Source organism: Astatotilapia calliptera, chromosome 15 (assembly GCF_900246225.1).
Source record: "Astatotilapia calliptera chromosome 15, fAstCal1.2, whole genome shotgun sequence".
Taxonomy (NCBI): domain Eukaryota; kingdom Metazoa; phylum Chordata; class Actinopteri; order Cichliformes; family Cichlidae; genus Astatotilapia; species Astatotilapia calliptera.
The window spans coordinates 14,731,177-14,751,520 of NC_039316.1; the positions used below are offsets into that span (position 1 = coordinate 14,731,177).

Here is a 20,344-nt window from a genome sequence, read left to right on the forward strand (position 1 = left end):
TACAGGACAAATGGGGACAAAGTACTAAGACAGCTACTTAACTCTTTCCCCCATAAAGATCACATTTTATGACCTCCTTTGTACCCTTAATGATGACTTGACACCTCAGTGTGTAACAATAAAGATGCGGTTTGATGACCATTAGGATATTTTCCAGGTTTTCAGATGACAGCTAGATGATGCAGACCCAGTCATTTTGTCCTATAAGCAGGCCTGAAGTATGAAAGACGCTCAGTTCAGGGAAGAGCATCAAGGGTTACTGCTAGTAGGCTTTCAAAAGGGTAAAGCGTTATTGTAGATCTTAAAAGGTTTACGTTTGAGGTCATTTTAGACTTTACAAAAGACAGAATAAATCTATACAAAATCCGATTTAGTTTTTCTCATCTCAGTAGTTGCACCCTCCTATTTTAGAAACTGGAGCTTTTGGACATTTGCCAAATGATTTATTGCATCAGCTTTATAAAGGCAGCGTGTCTAGGCTCATTCCATGCAAACATGTTATTTACAGTAATGGGAATGGCAGTTACAGGTGGATACTGGGGAAGGGAGACTCGGCGCTTGAATAGGTCATCAAATTGGTACATGTGTGCAACTCAGGGCAAAGAACATGACATATTAAAGCAATTAAAATATTTCCGATGCTTGTAGACTTTTCTAAAATCCAGAGAGTGGTTAAACCGGAGAGCAGGAAACACACACAAAAGTATCCTCTAAATAAGAAGGGAATGACCGTGAACAGACAAGAGTCGGCTGGGGTTGGCCGCTGCTCAGCCACCTGGTTAAAAAACGACTCTCGTGTAAAAATGGGAAATTATAACACATCAGGTAGACAAACAAAACCAGAAAAACCTGACTTCACTACACCTGCACAATAAATCAGTTAAATTCAGTTTGAGTCTTTAATGTTCCCACGTACAGCTTCGTTAAGCCGCCGCCACACATTTTTTCGATCACGCCATGTGGCTGCATTGTTCAGTTCGATTGCACATTTTCAGACTTCTAGAAACTGTTAACGGTGAAATGCATTTTAAAATTTGAAAAACAAAACATGGAAACCATAAGGATGATGACACAGGTCATTAATGACCAAATAAGATTTCATCTATGATGGGTATTTCCATTTCCAGTTTGGTCTTAAATTTGATTTAGAGGCATAGCTTTGGGCCAACAAGTGAATCCCAAAGAGCTGGAAATGTGCCGTATATGTGTGCAGTGAGTCCTTAAAAAATTGAGGAAATTCAACAGGTGGAGGAGGAAAGAAGTTCCAAGGCTCCTTCTTTTCAGTTGAAAATTTCAAATGTTTTTATTCTTATGGCACTGTCATGTTTAACTTAAAAAACAAAAACCTTCCAACATATTTTGGCACACAAGCCTTCATCAGGGGAGTCAGTAGATCAATTCTGGGTCCCCGTGTATGATTTATTGTAGATTTCTTTAACATTTTGTGCACATTTTTTTGAAAAGAAAAGCCTTTGAGTTTTTCGATGTTTAGTGCCTCAAATAGCAGCTAAACAGTTGACATTTAGCATTTCAGTTGATCAATCTACTGTTTGATAAGGTCTCGTCCTAAATGGTCTCATTGGAAAGGCAGCTGTCAAGAAGCCATTCTTAAAAAAAAGAAAAAAGAAATTGAGCAGAGTCCAATATTTTAGCACTTTCACACACCGAAGGAAATGCTGATCAGTGACCACAGACAGACAGCTAAAGGATAAAATAGTTTATTTTATAGTCTCATAGTAAAGGTAGGCCTCAACTTGCAAGACAATTGTTGGCAGTATGTACAACATACTTGTAATTTCCATGGAATGGAATTGGACAAAGACCTACTACACTAATAATATCCTTCTAAATAGAAATTAAATGGAAACAATATACATACACACACATTTCCTAGACACGAAAATGCTTCCTTTTTTTTTTTTTCCTTGGAGGGGGGGGGGGATTCAGCAACATTGATTTTTACTGTGTAAAGCACAACACACTGACATGGACTTCTTTTGCTTCCCTGTACTGCAGGAGACGGGGGCTACTTTTTCAGATTCAAAACCTAGTTCATAACCTTGAAGAAAACTACATGTGACAAAATCAGCATCATCTCATGACTTGTGTGATCACTAAAGAAATGCATAACATACTGTTTGAACTTGAAAACATCCAATTAATGCTTTTTTGAAATATATAAAACGAGATGCCTAATGTATTCAGCCACCTAAAGTCATCCACTACTTCAAGCTAAAGGACAAAATACGATATAAGTTCAGGAATATTCTCCTTCAAAACATCAATTTCAACAGAACAGGTTTCTCTCTCTCTTTTCTTTTTTTAATCATCTTGTGTTGACAAGTGTGTGCTGCAGGAAACGTCTGCAATCCAGTGGGGCTGAGGTGGGTTATCACTTTTAACATTTGCTCCGAGCATCTTCACATTCTTTACTGGAAAAAAAAAGAAAGCTACAAATGTTTTATTCATTTTTAAAAAGGTAAATCTTTCCAAAACTTTTTTCTTTTCTTTTTTATCTAGGTGTGTGTGTAAATTCTAAACAAAAACAAAAAAAATACATAACATAGCAGTGCTTGAAAGAGTACACCTGGCTCATCCTTCCTCCCAAAGGAAAAAAAGATAACTTGGGGGAGGAGGAGGAGCTTTACTGAGGGTACACACACACACAAAAGAGCCTCGAGTCCTTACATAGCCAAGCTGCCTCTTTTTAGGATTTGGATTGATGTTGCTAAAGAAGGGGAGGATACCAATGATGGAGAACAAAAATCAACAGAGAAAGAGGGGTGGAGGAGGAGGGGAACCTGAAGCTCTCTAGGTGGATTGAAGCAGTTGTCTTTCACCCTGCTTACAACCTCTCTCCCGTGGGTGGAGACTGGCTGGAGAGAGACGATTGTGGCGGCTGTTGTGAGGAGATTTGATGGCGACGAGTCTCCAGTGCGAGCCCATCCAGAGATGGAGGAGAGAGGATGACAAGGGAGGCCGAGGTGGTCGTTGGCATGAAGGTAGGAGAGGTCGGTGAGCCTCGAGAGCTTTGAAGGCCGTCTCCCCTCTCGCCCTCCGCTGTGCTCTGCTGCCTCGACCGCACCTATTTTTTTTCCTTTTTTTATTTTTTCGTTTTAAGACGCTCGGCTCTCTAGCTTGCCTCCACGCGCACCTTCTTCCTGGTGGGTGGCTCTTCTGCCTCCGACTCCGAGCTGGAGTCGGAGCCGCCGTCGAAAGCCGACACGGCGCTGCCTTTGGGGTTGGTGTACAGGCTGCTGTCAGACGAGGAATAGTTGGCCTGGAGCTGAGCTGAGCCCTTCACTTTCTCCAGAGCGCGGACTGCGTGGACACAAAGGAACAGAGAACTCAAATTTACTGAAGAAACGATTGGTCTGAGGAAACACTGCTGATCATAATTCTCTGCTTTTATAAGCTGGACAGAAACCTGATTAGGATGCATTCAAAGCACTAACAGATTACTTTCAGCGCGAGATCTTGAAGTAATTAAACAGATTTCAAACAGTCAAACTTAAGAGTGAATCTGAATCCTGGGGCCAGAATCGCCCCAGCAAAGATACCAATCTGGATGGCATTAGAAATTGTGAAGGAGGGCATTTACTTTGGACTCTTACCTGCAGTTTCATGAGTTTAACAACTTCTCTTATTGGCAAATAGCTCTCCCGTGGCTATTCATACTACACCAAAGTAAAAAAAGTAGTAAATCAACTATTAAATGACAAAAAAGTTACAGCACCAATTTCTGTAGTTAAACTTCTTTAGACCGACAGAAAGGGCAGCTTCTTTGGGCCGGCCCACTCAACATTAAATTGGGTTGTTTGTCGCCCACAATGTCACATGAGCTCAATCAAACTGCTTCAAAGCCTGAAACTGGACTGTTTATTGAGCCTTCTAACAAACAAACAAACAAACAAACAAACAAACAAAACCCTTAATTTTACATATATTATCTTATTTCTATCAGTTTTGCTACAGCTGGCATTTTTGTGCAATCTAATGCTTAAAAGGGGGGAAGGGAAAAAATCAGACTGATGACGCAGGGGTCTCACAAAATTTTAGCCTCCTGAGACCATGCATCCTTATGTGGGAACACTGCACTCAGGATTTTCTGTATCCTACACTTAACTCTGCTCAATGAAGCGTATTATACTTTGTTAAAAGATGGTGACTTATTGTATTATAGTGTAAAATAAAGCAAATGCAACCATTTTCGGCTCAGTTATCAGGAGGGTTTAAGACTTTAAGAAACAAACGTGATTCATATACATATGGAAAACATCCTCATTTTGCACAAGAGTATATTAATGCACCATGTCTAAGCTACACCTTTCATTGAGTTTTGGAGGATTTTAGGTACATCAGAGAGCAGAACATGATGGTCCAAATTTGCTCAAGGTCTAAACAATGACAATATTTAGACCTTTGTCTCTCCAAAGTCTCTGAGAAAGCTTCCTGTGCTCAACAGTTAAAACCATTTTTGTCTCTTGGATTCTCCAGTAATGCTTGGTACGAAATGCACATTTATAGGTCCTTTTGCTTTTTATGTCGAAAATCAATCTTGTTTCCATCATTCTGAGCTTTGCCAGGTTTGTCTAATCCTTCACTCTGGTTTTAGTAACCACCATCTTCGTTTACATGACTGTTATGAGCTTACTGAAGAAAGCCGATTGTAACCTGGTTACTGAGAAGCGTGGAAATATTAGCCTTAGAGCAACCTCGGCCCTGGACGTAAAAATAGACAAGCACATCTCATACATAAACTTTAGAAACATGAGGGAGAGACGTTAGAGGGGCCATTCTCTTTTAGGTGATTACATGGAGGTACAAGGAGGCATGTTATTAAACGCTCAAACATAATGATAAAATGTTGTATTTCCCCCATGTAGTTGCAGATGATCCTATAGTAAATTTAGAACAGAAAAGGGGGCAGACTTGTTCTTTTTCTAAAAAAAACTAAATAAATCTGTTTATGCGTAAAGAGCAGTGTGTTCTGAAACTATTCACACACACACACTCCTTTATCGCCAAAACATTCAAACAAACATTTATTGTTCGGCCGTCCACGCTTGCACCTATCGGGTGGAAAACCTCACAGCCGACCCAAACCAGCATTAATCAGCCCGCCTCTCCCCGATAAGAAGTGTTACCTTGTTGCTCAAGCAGTGCGTTCTGCCTCTTCAGGTCGTCGATGTCCTGCTGGTGTGTGTGGTTTTTCCGCCTCATGTACTGAATGTACTCTGTGGCTTTGTCTAGGATTTGAGCTCGAGACGCCTGTTTGGTAGACTGCTGTTAGTGACACATGCAAAAATTGAAGCAATGACGCAAGTATACAGAGTCTTTATCACATTTCTAACACAGTAACTCTAACCCCTGCCATGATGCTACGCAGACTGGCCCCAGAGAGCAGCACACTGCAGACTCAAACCACTGCAGGACACTACAGGGTATCTGAGACAGCAGTGCATTTCTCTACCTAGCTTGCCTTCTTTTAACCCCCTGAAATCTGCTAGCACTTCAGTCTGACATGCATAAGCTTTGTCATACCCCTGACAAGTTACGGTCAGAGGCCTCTCCTCGATTACAGCAGACAACAAACACTGCAGCAGCAACCAGCTCAGATTACAGCTTTGCCATCATGCCTACCTGGTGTCTGTCAGCTACTTGACCTGTACAAATTATGGCTGGGTATCACTGATTTTAAAAAAAAATCATTTAAAGGCTCCAACTTACCTTCTGTTTAAGAAAAACAAGTCTAATTTAAATTAAAGTGACAGTGACAGCAAGAGGTGTCCACCATAGAGAATGTGATACAATCCCCCGTTTCTAGGGAAAAGTGAAAAGTGCCAGATGTGTATGAGTGTCAAAGAAGGTGCCGAACCAAAGTTGCCTGCAGGTTTTTCTTGTGCAAACACTCGCTAACCAGTAGCTCAGGACAACTGGAGAAAGTGCTACACTCACTGGAAATGAGAACGCTTCCCTTAGAAGTAAAAGCTGTGCTGCAGAGCTGAAGCAAACATGATTTTCATTGAATGCCAATGATCTGTTTCCTGCTTGTGACGCAACAGCTCGGAGAGTAGCTGGACCATATTTGTAGACAACTCCATCACTTCCATTCAAACAACTGCAGCAATATGCTAGCGATCAAAGCAATCACAAGGCCAAATGGTCAGGGAACAACCTAGCAACAGGTGAGTCACTGGCCGGTCTGTAGGCCTGCGTGCCTGTGTCTTTAGCAATTATTTTCCTAGCAACTGCAATCAAACCTCCAGCAACCAGTTGGGGATTATGTATCCTTCACAACAGGCAGTTACCAGGTGGTCACTAACCACTCTAAGCCCAAGGCCTTATTCAGTTGATCTTTTATTGCCACACATCCAAAATTGGCAATAAGTTAATTTCACATGGCTAGCAATGGCACGTTTACAAAACTTCAATTAAGGTCATGCGTTGCAAAGAACACGCCACTGGAAATAAATTTAAGTATATTTGGGATTTAAGCTTTATTTAACTGTCTATACTGAGGCCACTATGTAGTTTATTCGAGTTGGCATATCTGCACTGCAATTTTGCTACTCGAATAGCACTTGTGAGTGGAACTTATCTCTTCAAGTTGAGCTGCTCTCTTCCCGTCAGTTTGGCAGATAGAGGCACAAGAAGTGCTCGTCAGAAATGCACAGATGGAAACGGCACCAATCGCAGTCATTGCAATGAAATGCAGTTACCTTTGTAGGGCGATGCATGTCTGGTCACGAGGTTTCATAGGATTTTGCAGTTACAACGTACCCACAGCATAAATTTAATGCAAACATTTAAACTCTACATCACTCTTATTGATAAAGGTAAGCCAAGTAGTATGGATAAATATATGTGGACATTTTCCTCTGCCTCAGAAGGTTAACACTGCTAACTGGACCTTCACCCCATCCACAGATGTGTTGCTGCCAGAGGAGGCAAAAAATGTCCATCAGATATATCCTACAGATGATATGGATGTCCCCAACTACTAATTTCATAACCGCTTTAATGCCTTTGCAGGTTAAACACTGCGTTAAAGGGGATACGAGTTGATTTCAGCTCCTTACCCTGCAACAAAACACATTTGGGCAGAAACACAACCCAAATATCTCCAAGTCTGATGGCAGTAAAGCTGCTCTTGGGTAGCGCTTTAGCAGCTCTACTGCTGAATTACAGCTCACCCCAAGAAACTCAGAAGGCTTTAAACCTTACTTCAACTCAAAGGCAGAAGCGGGCTGACATTTAAGGAACAGACGTGTTTCTTCTTTCCCAAAAAGCAGTTAATCAATGGAAAATTAGAATTTAGACTGAGGATCAAGTCTAACAGTCAGGAAACAATAAGTGTGGCACCACCAGCCTTCCTTCCTTCTAGATTATAGGCTCAACATGCTTGCACTGAATGCACTTTCCAACGCTCAACTATTTAACACGTCCACATATTCTAAAGCAGCCAACATACTAGTGTTCATTATCTCGATCAAAACACTGCTTGAAAGAATTTTCCAAGATGCAATCTATCACATTTTTTTACTCTGCTTGTTTACGACATACATTACGGCCATTAGTGCAGGGGAAGGGGAGCTGTTGGGTAAGAAAAAACCAAACACTACTCAAGCCAAAATACCAACAAAAAACAGAAAAAAGATCAGAATTACAGTCAAACCACTGCAATCTTCTGTTTAACACTAGAAGGCCAGAACCACTAGGAACGTGAAAAAGATGCTCAATCATTAAAAAGGTTTGTTTATTTTGTAATTCGTCCTATATTTAAAGAGTTAAGCCTTCTGGTTAATCTGCCTGTTTATGATCAGCACATTGGTGCAAGTGATATGCCATAAACCAGCGGTCCCCGACTTTTGCGCCACGGACCAGCCGTTAAGGTGTCACGTATAAATACAACAAAATAAAACTAGTACCGGTACCAAAAAAAAAAAAAGATTTATTCATAACACACGTGAAAAGACTCAGGAAAACCGAGTTAACGATAAAAACGATAAAAACGATAACAAAATAACGCTGAAAACCGATAAAAACCTTGAAAACCATACATTTCACACCTGAGCCTCAACTCTCGCGGCCCGGTACCAAATGACACACGGACCAGTACCGGTCCGAGGCCCGGGGACCGCTGCCATAAACAACCTCATAACCATTTATGCTAGTGTGGCTCGATCAGCCACACTCATCTCAAAGAAGGTTCACAACTCCCAATCCGTAACTGAACAGGGGAAGTCCATATTCCTATTTTTTACGTTAATGCAAGTTTAAGGTCTAAAAATTGGCAAAATGTTTATTATTGGGAACTGTGACCAAAGACTGTGAACCTGCCCAAACCACAACAGACTGCCACTTGGTAATCTTTGAAACACATACTCAGAAGCACAAAAGTACACTGATTTGATACCCAGCCATAACTTGTTTTGTTGTTTTACAGTGGGGCAAAAAAGTATTTAGTCAGCCACCGATTGTGCAAGTTCCCCCACTTAAAATGATGACAGAGGTCAGTAATTTGCACCAGAGGTACACTTCAACTGTGAGAGACAGAATGTGAAAAAAAAAATCCATGAATCCACATGGTAGGATTTGTAAAGAATTTATTCGTAAATTAGGGTGGAAAATAAGTATTTGGTCACCTCAAACAAGGAAAATCTCTGGCTCTCACAGACCTGTAACGTCTTCTGTAAGAAGCTTTTCTGTCCCCCACTCGTTACCTGTATGAATGGCACCTGTTTGAACTCATCATCTGTATAAAAGACACCTGTCCACAGCCTCAAACAGTCAGACTCCAAACTCCGCCATGGCCAAGACCAAAGAGCTTTCGAAGGACACCAGGAAAAGTATTGTAGACCTGCACCAGACTGGGAAGAGTGAATCTACAATAGGCAAGCAGCTTGGTGTGAAAAAAATCAACTGTGGGAGCAATCATCAGAAAATGGAAGACATACAAGACCACTGATAATCTCCCTCGATCTGGGGCTCCACGCAAGATCTCATCCCGTGGGGTCAAAATGATCATGAGAACGGTGAGCAAAGATCCCAGAACCACACGGGGGGACCTGGTGAATGACCTGCAGAGAGCTGGGACCAAAGTAACAAAGGTCACCATCAGTAACACACTACAACGGCAGGGAATCAAATCCCGCAGTGCCAGACGTGTTCCGCTGCTGAAGCCAGTGCATGTCCAGGCCTGTCTGAAGTTTGCCAGAGAGCACATGGATGATACAGCAGAGGATTGGGAGAATGTCATGTGGTCAGATGAAACCAAAGTAGAACTTTTTGGTAAACTCAACTCGTTGTGTTTGGAGGAAGACTAATACTGAGTTGCATCCCAAGAACACCATACCTACTGTGAAGCATGGGGGTGGAAACATCATGCTATGGGGCTGTTTTTCTGCCAAGGGGACAGGACGACTGATCCGTGTTAACGATAGAATGAATGGGGCCATGTATCGTGAGATTTTGAGCCAAAACCTCCTTCCATCAGTGAGAACTTTGAAGATGAAACGAGGCTGGGTCTTCCAACATGACAATGATCCAAAACACACCACCCGGGCAACAAAGGAGTGGCTCCGTAAGAAGCATTTGAAAGTCCTGGAGTGGCCTAGCCAGTCTCCAGACCTCAACCCCATAGAAAATCTGTGGCGGGAGTTGAAAGTCCGTGTTGCTCGGCGACAGCCCCAAAACATCACTGCTCTCGAGAAGATCTGCATGGAGGAATGGGCCAAAATACCAGCTACTGTGTGTGCAAACCTGGTAAAGACCTATAGTAAACGTTTGACCTCTGTTATTGCCAACAAAGGTTATGTTACAAAGTATTGAGTTGTATTTTTGTTATTGACCAAATACTTATTTTCCACCCTGATTTACGAATAAATTCTTTACAAATCCTACCATGTGGATTCATGGATGTTTTTTTCACATTCTGTCTCTCACAGTTGAAGTGTACCTCTGGTGCAAATTACTGACCTCTGTCATCATTTTAGGTGGGGGAACTTGCACAATCGGTGGCTGACTAAATACTTTTTTGCCCCACTGTAATCGATAGCTAAACAGCGATGTCCATGTGGTGATTCGGACTGAGATAAATATAGCCGAGCGTCTTATCAAGCCATTTTGCACTGTGTGTTTCCTGAACTGAAATAAAACCCTTGTGCAGCCAGTTGCTGAACCCACTCTAAAAATTCTCTACGTCAATGATGTCAAAACAGGAAGAGAGCAACAAAATGTCCTCATAATAACTTCCCAATGCTGCTCCAAGTACTTAGACTGCATCACTGCCTTCCTGTTGCCAGTCTGCACCCTTCTACCATTTACCCTCCACTAATCAGCTGCCCAATCAATGCCCTCCACATGAAGCAACAAGACATCTGCATCTCTGAACATCTACATGCTGTTTTCTAAACATCATAAACAGTAAAATTCACATTTTAGCATAGACATGACACAATAACAATTCATTCAAATTCAAATATTTTTCATACATGAGTGTGTAGTTGGCATTTGTGTGGTAGGCAGACTTACAGGCTGAGTGTTACCAACCTTTTCTCCCTGCAGGGCGGGTACCGAGTCTCGGAGGCTGTGAAAGCTGTCTTTGATGTGGTCCCTACGCTTGCGCTCCAGCGCATTGTGGTGTGCCCGTTTGTCTGCCTGCAATGACAAGAGTCACAGGGCCTTAAGCCAGGCAGCAGAGCAGCGTGGGTAGAGGGACAGCGGGTGTCCAGCCGTCCCAGTCAAACGTTCACAAGCCGCTCTGCTGCCAAGTCGCACTCTGAAGTAAAACACTGCTTTGTGCTTTTAATTCAGTGCAGCCATCATTATTATTAACCAACCATTACAGAGGAGGAGGACTCATTTAAGATGTAGTTAATATCCCCAGTAAGGCATCAAAATTAGTTTGTCTTCAATCTATAATAAAACACTGAGAATGATAGTCACACATTTTTAAGGCCATCTTTAAACTGCTCAACAGCCTCAACCTGTAAAAATTCATTTTACTATTAAAGATGTAAATCCTTTCCTTTTCACCAACTTCAAAATTTGTGAAACATAACCCTCCTTTCTTCTTTTTTAATATCAACACACTTATCTTGTCATTTTAAAGAAATTCATATTAAAACAGGGACTGCAGTTCACTGAAACTCATGCAAATATTATTGCTCTGTAATCCACAAGATAAAAGGTTTAACCTCACAGTCCTCAATGGATTTCAATATCAGCAGCCGATATGACAGATTCTACATAGAAGGCCAGATCTTAGTGTAGACCGTCATTACTCTGATATTTTACCCAAATTTAAATATGACCAAAGGTGAGAAAACTTTTCTTTTTAACTAAACATAAGGAAGATATAACATATTTAAACACAAAATGCTTAAATTTATTAGACCAATAGTCATAAAAACAATCAAGCTAATATTTTAGAAATAGTCCAAAACTTGTTTAAATCTAAAAAATTATATTGGTATTTATTAGACAAACTGCATTTGTGTTTTTTAATACCTGCATTTATGCCGGCACACTGTACTCATCTGAGAAGTCCGAATTTAAGAACATCAGTCAACCATAGAAATCTAAATAAATAACTTTAAATTTTGCAAATTAAAGAGCATAAAGTGCATATTGGTGGATTAACAATCACAGAAACGTGAAAAATTATTTTGGTAATCACCAATAGTGTTAATCTAGTGTGACATAAACCTTACATTGGATAGTGGTCTAATAAATTTGCCAAGCACTGTAGATGCATTATTACATCTTAACATGCTAACAATGAAATGCTACTTCCAGCTCCCTCTTCATTTGCTGCAAAACTCTATTGTCTAAAATAGACCAAAATACGAAGAAATCTCTAAATTTGAACATGAAAACTAGTCACTGCAAACATGATGACAAATAATAGTGTCAGCTAACTCCCTGATGAGAAAGTAAACAGTTCAGCAGTCATGAACAGAGGTTGTTTTGCTCTCCAACCTTTATGGGGTTCGGCTTTTCACCGTAAATTTGAGGTTAATTTTAGGCTGTTGTATGAACTAAAATACAACATTTTTCATGTCTTTTGTCAAATCAAATAACTAGCTTAACTATAACAACCCAACACTATTAACAAACACCAACTAAAAACAGGCACATAACTAGCTGTTAATTCAAAACCACACATCTGAACTCCAATTATTAAACTCGAGGCATAAAACAGCTGCCATTAGCACATGACCAGAGCACTGATCAGCATGTAGTTCGGCCTGTTTTTAGGCCAAACAATTACAGCCTCCAATCAAATCTGACTCCTGACTAATCCATGCTGTCACCAGGCTGAGCCCAACTCCCAATAAGAGCCTCCAAAATCATCTGTACATCCACCATCACACAGCTTCAGCAAAGCACGAGATGTGACTAAAATATTAGCAATGAAAACAGAACAATATTTGTGGTCACGCCACAGTTTCAGGCAAAGAGAAGAGGAGACAGAAGTCAGGTGACCTTGTGTCATCTGACTCATTTTGTCCATGGATTACAACAAAAGCCAAAGTGGCCACGAGTGAGATGAAGAGCAGGTTAAGACAAGCCTTTCGCTGTGATCTCGGTGGGCGTAAAGCGTGACTCAAGTAATACTTTAAGCAAGTAAACATCCTGCTGAAGGTCTTAGCAAGAAGATAAATGCTGCAGAGCATGAACACATCCTAGACACCCTGAGTGTCACTGAAACTGAAACTTTAATTAAAAAAAAAACAAACAAACAAACAAACAAAACCCCACATATATACCCTTAAAGCTACCCACAATGCATATCATGTGACTCAGTGGCAGCTGCTCCTACAGTGTGTTGCATAAAACAGAGACCAACCAGAAGGGAGAAAAAACCACCAGGACCATGTGCCTCATTGTGCCAAGCACTCCCTCCATTAATCCTTGCATGAACAAACATGACTGCTATTGATGGCATGTGCAATTACCAGTCTGGTGGCTGTATCTATGGATGCTTCAGCGACGAGACAATAGATACAGAAAGTGCACGTGGTTGACTTTCTTGTTCAACGGCAATGAGGGGAAGACTATTATGTTCAGTATATTAACAGGAGTAAAGCCCAGAGTATGTTAGCATTCATTTATTATAGAATTCCTGCTTGTTAAAAGCAAGTGGTGACTTACAGACAAGCTATTTAAAAACACTGGAACTGCTTTAAATACAGTTACCAATCAACGCTGGCCATTAGGTTTACTTTCCCTTTTGTAAATGTACAGTTTATTTGGCTAAACTCAGAGCTGGACGATAAAAATGACAAAAGAAATGTCCATGAATAAAGTTTTGCTCAATATAAATATAAGATATGGTCACCATAAAGCTGACAAACCTTATTCCAGCATGTTTTGACAGATAAGACAAAAGACCAATGATAATGAGAACACAGAGCCACGTCAGCATAGGCTGACATAGGAGGTGTAGCCAGTAGCACCACATATGCTAGTGTTTGGGCTGCAGCAGTACAAGTGAGTGTGATTGAGATAAAACAAAATAAAAAGTTTAACGACGACTCGCGGCACAAGACTCAAGCTACGAGAACTTTGCTGAATGGAACTGTCCGATAACAAGACACGATGCCAGTAAGCACAGTCGATAATGTTGAATTAAAGGAACTGACCATTAACAGTTCTCGTACTTTCAAAGCTGTACATGGACTGTAGAGCGACGGCTGGACAGCTGTGTCATTCTTCGCCACCACACTGGCTTTGTGGTCAAGTTGCACATCTGATCCATATGAGCGTCACTGCCCACTTTGTTGAGACGGCACTTTGCTTCTTATTCGAAAAAGAAAGTGTACTTTACTGATCCCCGTGGGGAAATTCCTCTCTGCATTTAACCCATTCACTCAGTGAAGCAGTGGGCAGCCATTGGGCGCCCGGGGAGCAGTGTGTAGGGACGGTACCTTGCTCAGGGGGTACCTCAGGGTAGCTGTTCAGGGGAATACAACCCGTTCCTCTGCTTCAGGGAACAGACGTTATAGACATAACTGTTCGCTTGTGCCTTGGAGCACAAGTGGCCCTAAACTATCTGAATGTTCTCCTTTGCCTGCATTTGAAAGGTTCTTGAATTTGTACAGACAGTCTGAATCTATATTAAAAAAATATATATATCATTTTTTTTAATATCGGATTAATATCTAGGTTATACTTATTTGGAACAGACCAAAGATTTCAGTTTTCCATTTGTGTTTGTGTTCTTGGTTGTATATCTTGGTATGAAAAAGAACCTCTAAGCTTGACCGAAATTGTGAGTCCATTTACAGCACGATTTATATTTCAGACTGATAAGAAAGAAATTATTGTTTTATGACTTTCTTTCCCATATCAGCCAGCCCTAGTTAAACCTCACAATAAACTCCAATCCAATAATTCCATAAAGCTGCTTTTGTTTCCTCATTTCTTTCCATTCGTTTAAAATTAGCAAAAATAAGCTTCACAGGCGGATTTTGACAGGCCTTTCACGCTTCTTCAAAGTCTTCGTTCACTATTAAGTGCTGATTTGAACAAAGTTCTACCACAGATATATATTTTAGTGCCTTTAAGTTACTCTTTGGCAATGTAAGTCGCACTCTCAAGAGGATGTTGAATATTTACAAAAACCATCAGAATTTGAATTTATAATAAATGTTTTAAAAGCATATAAATGTTAAATGTTCATGCAAAGTTTCATTGCACCAGTTAAAGAGGAGACAGGGTACATAAAGACATTTAAAACCACTGCAGTTTAAAACAGTTTCAAGGTCTGCAGTAGTGACTTATAAGTATAAAATGTAAGTACTTTTTTTTAAGGGAAAAGTGGTTCTGTTCGGACAGTAAATATCACATTAGTAAAGATAAGGTTAGTCATTTCATGAAAAATTTGATTTATTTAATACCACCCACCTCATGACCTCAGAGGTAAATGATTTTTAGTGGTACACCAACTTCAGTCTGTTTAATTGAGGCAAGATTTTACCTTCAGCCTATGAATATTTTATATAATTTAATATTTTTACAAGCCCGAAAGCAAAAAAACAAAACAACTGTATCTGAGAAGGTCTAGAGGAAACGCAATTATTTAGATTTATATGAAATGACCCAGCTGTCTGCACTATACATGCTCTAACCTACATAATTATAATTTATATTGAACACTAATCTAATAACGATTAGCGGTTAATATGAAACTGCTTTTTTACATTACAAAATTTTATTAATCTGAGTACCAGTGAGGGTACTTTTTACTACTGTTAAATGTGTCTTTGGGAAAAGAAAACATCTCAAATTCTGTTTGTTCTTGTTGTTTCTTTTGAAGGCAAAAAAAAAGAGTGAAAATAAGCTGACAGAAAACCTTGTTTTGGGAAAATTAAACAATATAATTGCCCCCAAATATCAAGATGTGACCCCATAGTACCGACAGAAAAATAAGGAATCATGCCTCTTTCTGAGAGCAGATTAAAGGACAGACACCACACCCTTTACATAAAATAGCCACAAGATCTCCACGTATGTACTGTCACGTAACCTGACATACCTTTCAACAAGTCTGTTCCTTCAGAGAGCCAGGACTGCAGCAATGTTTTCTTTATTTCTGACTTGTGTAGGAAATTTTAATTCCAAGTGAATCCACTTTAAAGGTTACATCATGCACATAATTACATTTAACTAGGTCGCCAACACTAAACAGCTGCTATAAACACAGCAGTATCTGCATCGTCAAGCTACCTTGTTGAGCACATCAGGCTCCACAAAAAGCAGGTGTCCTATTACCTGCTTGCAACCATTATCACTTCACTGTAAAGCTGATACGTTCTGCTGGCGGCCTACGCCAGCTGAGCTTCTCCTCCGTTCTATTCATACCTGATCATGAGACATTACATAACACCACCAGGTGCCTAGCTGCTGCTTCCTGGCCATTCCTTGACCAACTCACCTTCCCCGCACGAAAGCCTACGCTGCTGTCAAAACTTTTTCCACCAGTAACCATGGAAACGCCACTAAAACAGATTCGCCAGCAAGTGAAGCAAAGTTGACGATTTAAAAAAAATGTCCTCATTAGGACATATTTAAGATCTTACAATGACTGGTTTCACTGTTCATTAGTTTATACATTTCTGTTCTTGGAGCTACAAAACAAATCATATTTTGCCCCTCGTACATTTTCTAACCATTACACACTGCATACCATACATACATTAAGTGCTTAGCAGCCCCTTTGCTCCATGACTAGACAGCGTTCAGTCTCTTATCTCACCTTCCAAGACATATCTACAGACAACAGGCCCACTTTCCACATCACTATTCAAGTTTTGAGAACTATTCAATGTCTGCCACACCAAAACCATCATTACATTTTATTCCTATCTCTGTTTGCACAGCTAAAGTGGTGAATTTAGCTTTTTGGAAACAGAAATTGCAATCTGGGAAGTGCAATCCTGAGAAAATACGAGCCACAATCTAATTAAAAAATAAATAAATAACTGAGAGCATCTGAACAAGCTGACAAAAGTATTCTTGGTGGTAAATTTACTTGTCTGTAGATAATTAAACCACGAAGAGACACCATTCTGTTCTATTACTGCTGTTTGGCAAAACAAGAAGAAGGAAACTTCTTTTTATCCTTTATAAAATAATGATATTTCTCCACGCATCTGTGAGCACATCTGCCAATGTTGCAACATTTTTTTATACACTTGAGACCACTTTTTTTTTAAGCCATCTGACAAACATCCAAAATTATGACTAAGGTAACACTTCAATAATTGTGCAAAGCACTGGTGATTTTTTTCTAAAAGCAACTTGCCAGGTTTTGCTCTAAAGCTAGCTTTTCTCTAACTGTCTGAAGCAGTAAGTCGGGGTTTTCCTGCAAATAAAATTAACTGTGTTAAATATATTTACTCTTTTTTTTTTAATGGGGTTTAATCTAGTTTAAATTCACCCCCCAGAAACAGAAAAATGCATAAACTTCTTGTAAGTAAGGCAACCATAAGCAGACCAATGGGACTTGCTTGCATAATCAACCCCGAAAGGCCCATTTTAAGCAAGAAGAAAAATGCTCCTACTGTTCAGCAGAAAACGAAATATTTTCGGTATGCATGTATAAACTAGACAACACAAGCAGAACATTAAAGTCAGTATTGATCAAAAAATAAAGAGAGAATTGCCTCAGGTCTGTTGGGGGGGAACCAGCAAAAAGGCTATTTTCTAATCTTTATATCACTTCATGTTAACATGTTAACACTAATATTTCCTAAACAGCTCTTCCGCATTTTAATTCTAGTTATTTGACAGGCGGGGAAACATGGTGTTTTTGTGTGCACCAACCAAATCGTGCAGGGTGTTTTTTTCCCCCTAGCTTGTATGCATGCAGCTATACGTCATTCATTTAGGCTGCCAGCCTTTTCGCTGCCTGTAGAGAGAAGATGGCTCTAATCACCGTCTGCAATACAGGAAAACATCCCGCTGCACCCTTTCCTGACACCAAGCCCTGTCCGAGGAGATGCAGCAGCCTCTCTACCCGTTACGCCCCCCTCTGCATCTGCATCATGGATGCAGAACAAAATGTAAACGCGCTCTCTTTACTAAGATGACCTACATGTATGATATGCAAACCTGATTGTGAGCGGAATCCCCGCGGAGGGGAGCAAAAAAGCCTGGGGTGGAAGAGGGGGGGAGACGACTCAGGCCACTAACCTGCTGCTACGGAGCACAGAAGGCTTTGTGTTAACCGGAAAAAAACAACAAACACGCGCGCACACACAAAAAAAGCCTCTGTAGGGATAAAGCTTTGGTCTAAATATAGATTTCGTGTTACAGTCTCCCTATGGTCGGGTATACACAGGATGGGGGATACCCTGCAATACACTGAAGCCGAGGATTATCGCTTCACTTGCAGAGATGCATGAACAACTACACGCAAAGCAAAAAATACCGTCCACACACACATATATAAATAAATTTAAAACATACACGTGTTATCATCGAGATAACCGCACTATCACATTCTCTCTCATGACTAGCCCCCACCACCCAAATAGTGCAATCTGACTAATACACCATAATAAATAAATAAAAATTAAATAAGCAAAGTGGTGATGAATAAGTTAACTTAGCAATAATCAGAGACACATTTTTTTGTGTCGACAGTGGACAAATCCAGCATTACGCACCACAGAGTGATATCTCGGTGATTCTTCCTGCAAAGAAACAGAACAAAAAGTACAATTGTAGCCACAATTCTTCGTAAAGCTCCACAATCTCACTGTTTTCGCTGAAGAAAAGTAAGATAATTAATCAGGTCAACAATGAGCTGATGCAAGAAAGCCTACTGTTTCTTATCATTTAGCTGGAATCCCGATAAAATTACTCAGAAGATCAGAGCTAGCCAGCTTACTGCCAGCTAGCGCTTAGCCGACGAGCTAGTTGAGCTAAAACAAATTTCCAGCTGGCGGAATAACATCCTTAAAAAGCAAAAAGCAGCCATACTTACGTCACTATCGACTTCGATGTCATCGTTATCACTCATTCTTCGATTAAATAGGCTAGTTTAAACGGACGGGTGGCTAAAAAAACAACATGAATCAGCTTAGCACCGAGCGGCGCTCCTATACACGGACAGCTAACAGCTCACGTTCTGTTTGGACGGAGCCGAGGTGGACTCTACGGGCTCCACGTGACTGCACTCCACACACGCAGCTGCCACACCGCTGTACACATGCGCAGAAGCAAGAGGGCTTTTGGGAAGTGTAGTCGATAGGATTGTTTTTCTTAATTTCTCATATGCAAATTAATATTTGTGGAGCATTTTACTACAGGTAGTATTTATAAAATATATAATTTCCCCTGGATGAGTAAAGAAAGCATTATACAGAAAGTCTGAATACCGTTGTAAATGTAAGCAGTTGTTATTTCTAAACTACAATATCCAGGAGGGATTTCGCTTGTATACTACGTCACAGCGTCTTTATTTTTCTGATTTGCATTCTGGGAATTGTGGTTGGAGTCGTATTTGTATGCCAGAAGAGCTAAACGGGCCATGGCTGAGACACGTGGATTTTAAGAACATACTGAAGAAACATAAACTCTCACATGCTCAGGCCCAGCTACAGCAGCCTACAAATATACACCAATCAGGCGATTCATTCCTAGTATGCCTCTCCTTCTTTTCTGTTTTTCTTTTTATTTCTTTTCATCTTGTTTGTGTTTTATGTGATTCGTTTTCTTTTTAGGGATCAAGAGTATGAAATTAAGATTGACTGAGTCCTGTCCAAAAACTATAACTTGTGTTGTTTTCTTAGTTTTTTTTTTAAAAAAAATGATAAAAACAATAAAATATCCTTGGGTTATTATTTGGGATACACAAAATAATGTTAATGATTCAATTGATAAACTAAAATTTAAGAAAACAAACAAACAGACCTTTCTGTAATGCCAGTGGAATAAATGCAAATAGGAGCTGGTCTCTGCACAAATAATAGCAAGAGTAAGAGCAATAATCTGCTCTGGGGCTTCCTTTTTTCACTAAATTGTGCTGTAGATAAGGAGCTTACACTGTGGATTATTCTGCACTGCAACAGTGAATCAGTAATTGTTTTTTTTTATGGCTGGGAGAAGCCTCCTCCATTCCCCCACCAGCAGGTCAAGAGACCACATCAGCTGCAGGCAACATCCTGTTTGCTTTCCCTGCTGCTTTACACCTGCACTGACCTTCATCCTTCTGTCAAGCCAGTCTAGATCATCTGCCTCTTCTATTTCTTGTATACTCCGCCAGTTTTGGGCCCCATCTACAATTTTCTTGAATCTTATTGTATGTCCTGCAGCAGGATGGCCCAACAGGGTCACCTAGAAATATGGTCAGTAACAGCATACCTGTTTTTAATAGAAGACAACACAATAAGGCCAGGCTTTAATAATGCATCTGCTGCAGTGAAGCCTCTCCGTCTTCATGCATGACAGCAAGAAGCCATCAAGCTGTGTATGTGCACCAAAATTGAATTTAAATTACCTCGAGGGATGGGTTATGTTATAGAATAATAAGATGATGAAGTAGATATAGCAAAAGTCAAAATTTTCTGCTGTCTCACCACACCCTTAATACTGTTTCTCACAGGCCTGAGCTGAGTTATGAAGTGTGGAGCACCATTACAGTTCACAGTGTTCAGGCTGCAGGAAGGTAGAGACACTGATTAACTATAGAAGAAGAAAAAACTATTAAAATCCAGGTATAAGGAAGACTTGGCTGTAATTACAGCTAGAAAAGATGATCTGTCCAGACTGAACCACCTTCCCCTCCCCCCCGTGTCCTTACAAGATTGGCCTGCTAAACCATTAA

The 20,344-nt window shown here is 40.3% G+C and overlaps 1 protein-coding gene across 7 annotated transcripts; it reads right to left on the minus strand.

The window, feature by feature from the left end:
* Positions 1 to 2,513: 2,513 nt before the first annotated feature.
* Positions 2,514 to 18,714, minus strand: max (myc associated factor X). Of its 7 annotated transcripts, none has more exons than XM_026194913.1 (5): positions 18,503 to 18,714; positions 18,183 to 18,209; positions 10,537 to 10,662; positions 5,148 to 5,271; positions 2,514 to 3,321 (listed from the first exon to the last, which is right to left on the minus strand). In XM_026194913.1, exons 1-5 carry the CDS (start codon positions 18,536 to 18,538, stop codon positions 3,134 to 3,136), a joined length of 501 nt encoding a protein of 166 aa, XP_026050698.1. In that variant the 5' UTR covers positions 18,539 to 18,714; the 3' UTR covers positions 2,514 to 3,133. The 7 variants fall into 7 exon arrangements, with proteins under 7 accessions (XP_026050698.1, XP_026050701.1, XP_026050696.1 ...); XM_026194916.1 differs by having other exon boundaries at positions 10,555 to 10,662; positions 18,503 to 18,713; XM_026194911.1 differs by having other exon boundaries at positions 5,148 to 5,286; positions 18,503 to 18,713.
* Between the last annotated feature and the right edge of the window lie 1,630 nt (positions 18,715 to 20,344).

What these genes read in the sequence shown, in the direction of transcription:
- max (XM_026194911.1), bottom strand. Translation starts at nt 18,538, where the DNA reads ATGAGTGATAACGATGACATCGAAGTCGATAGTGAC. An exon ending in ACATCGAAGTCGATAGTGAC is followed by an intron (nt 18,210 to 18,502) that starts GTAAGTATGGCT and finishes GTTTCTTTGCAG; the next exon opens with GAAGAATCACCGAGATATCA. An exon ending in CGCACTGCTTGAGCAACAAG is followed by an intron (nt 3,322 to 5,147) that starts GTAACACTTCTT and finishes GTGTCCACGCAG; the next exon opens with TCCGCGCTCTGGAGAAAGTG.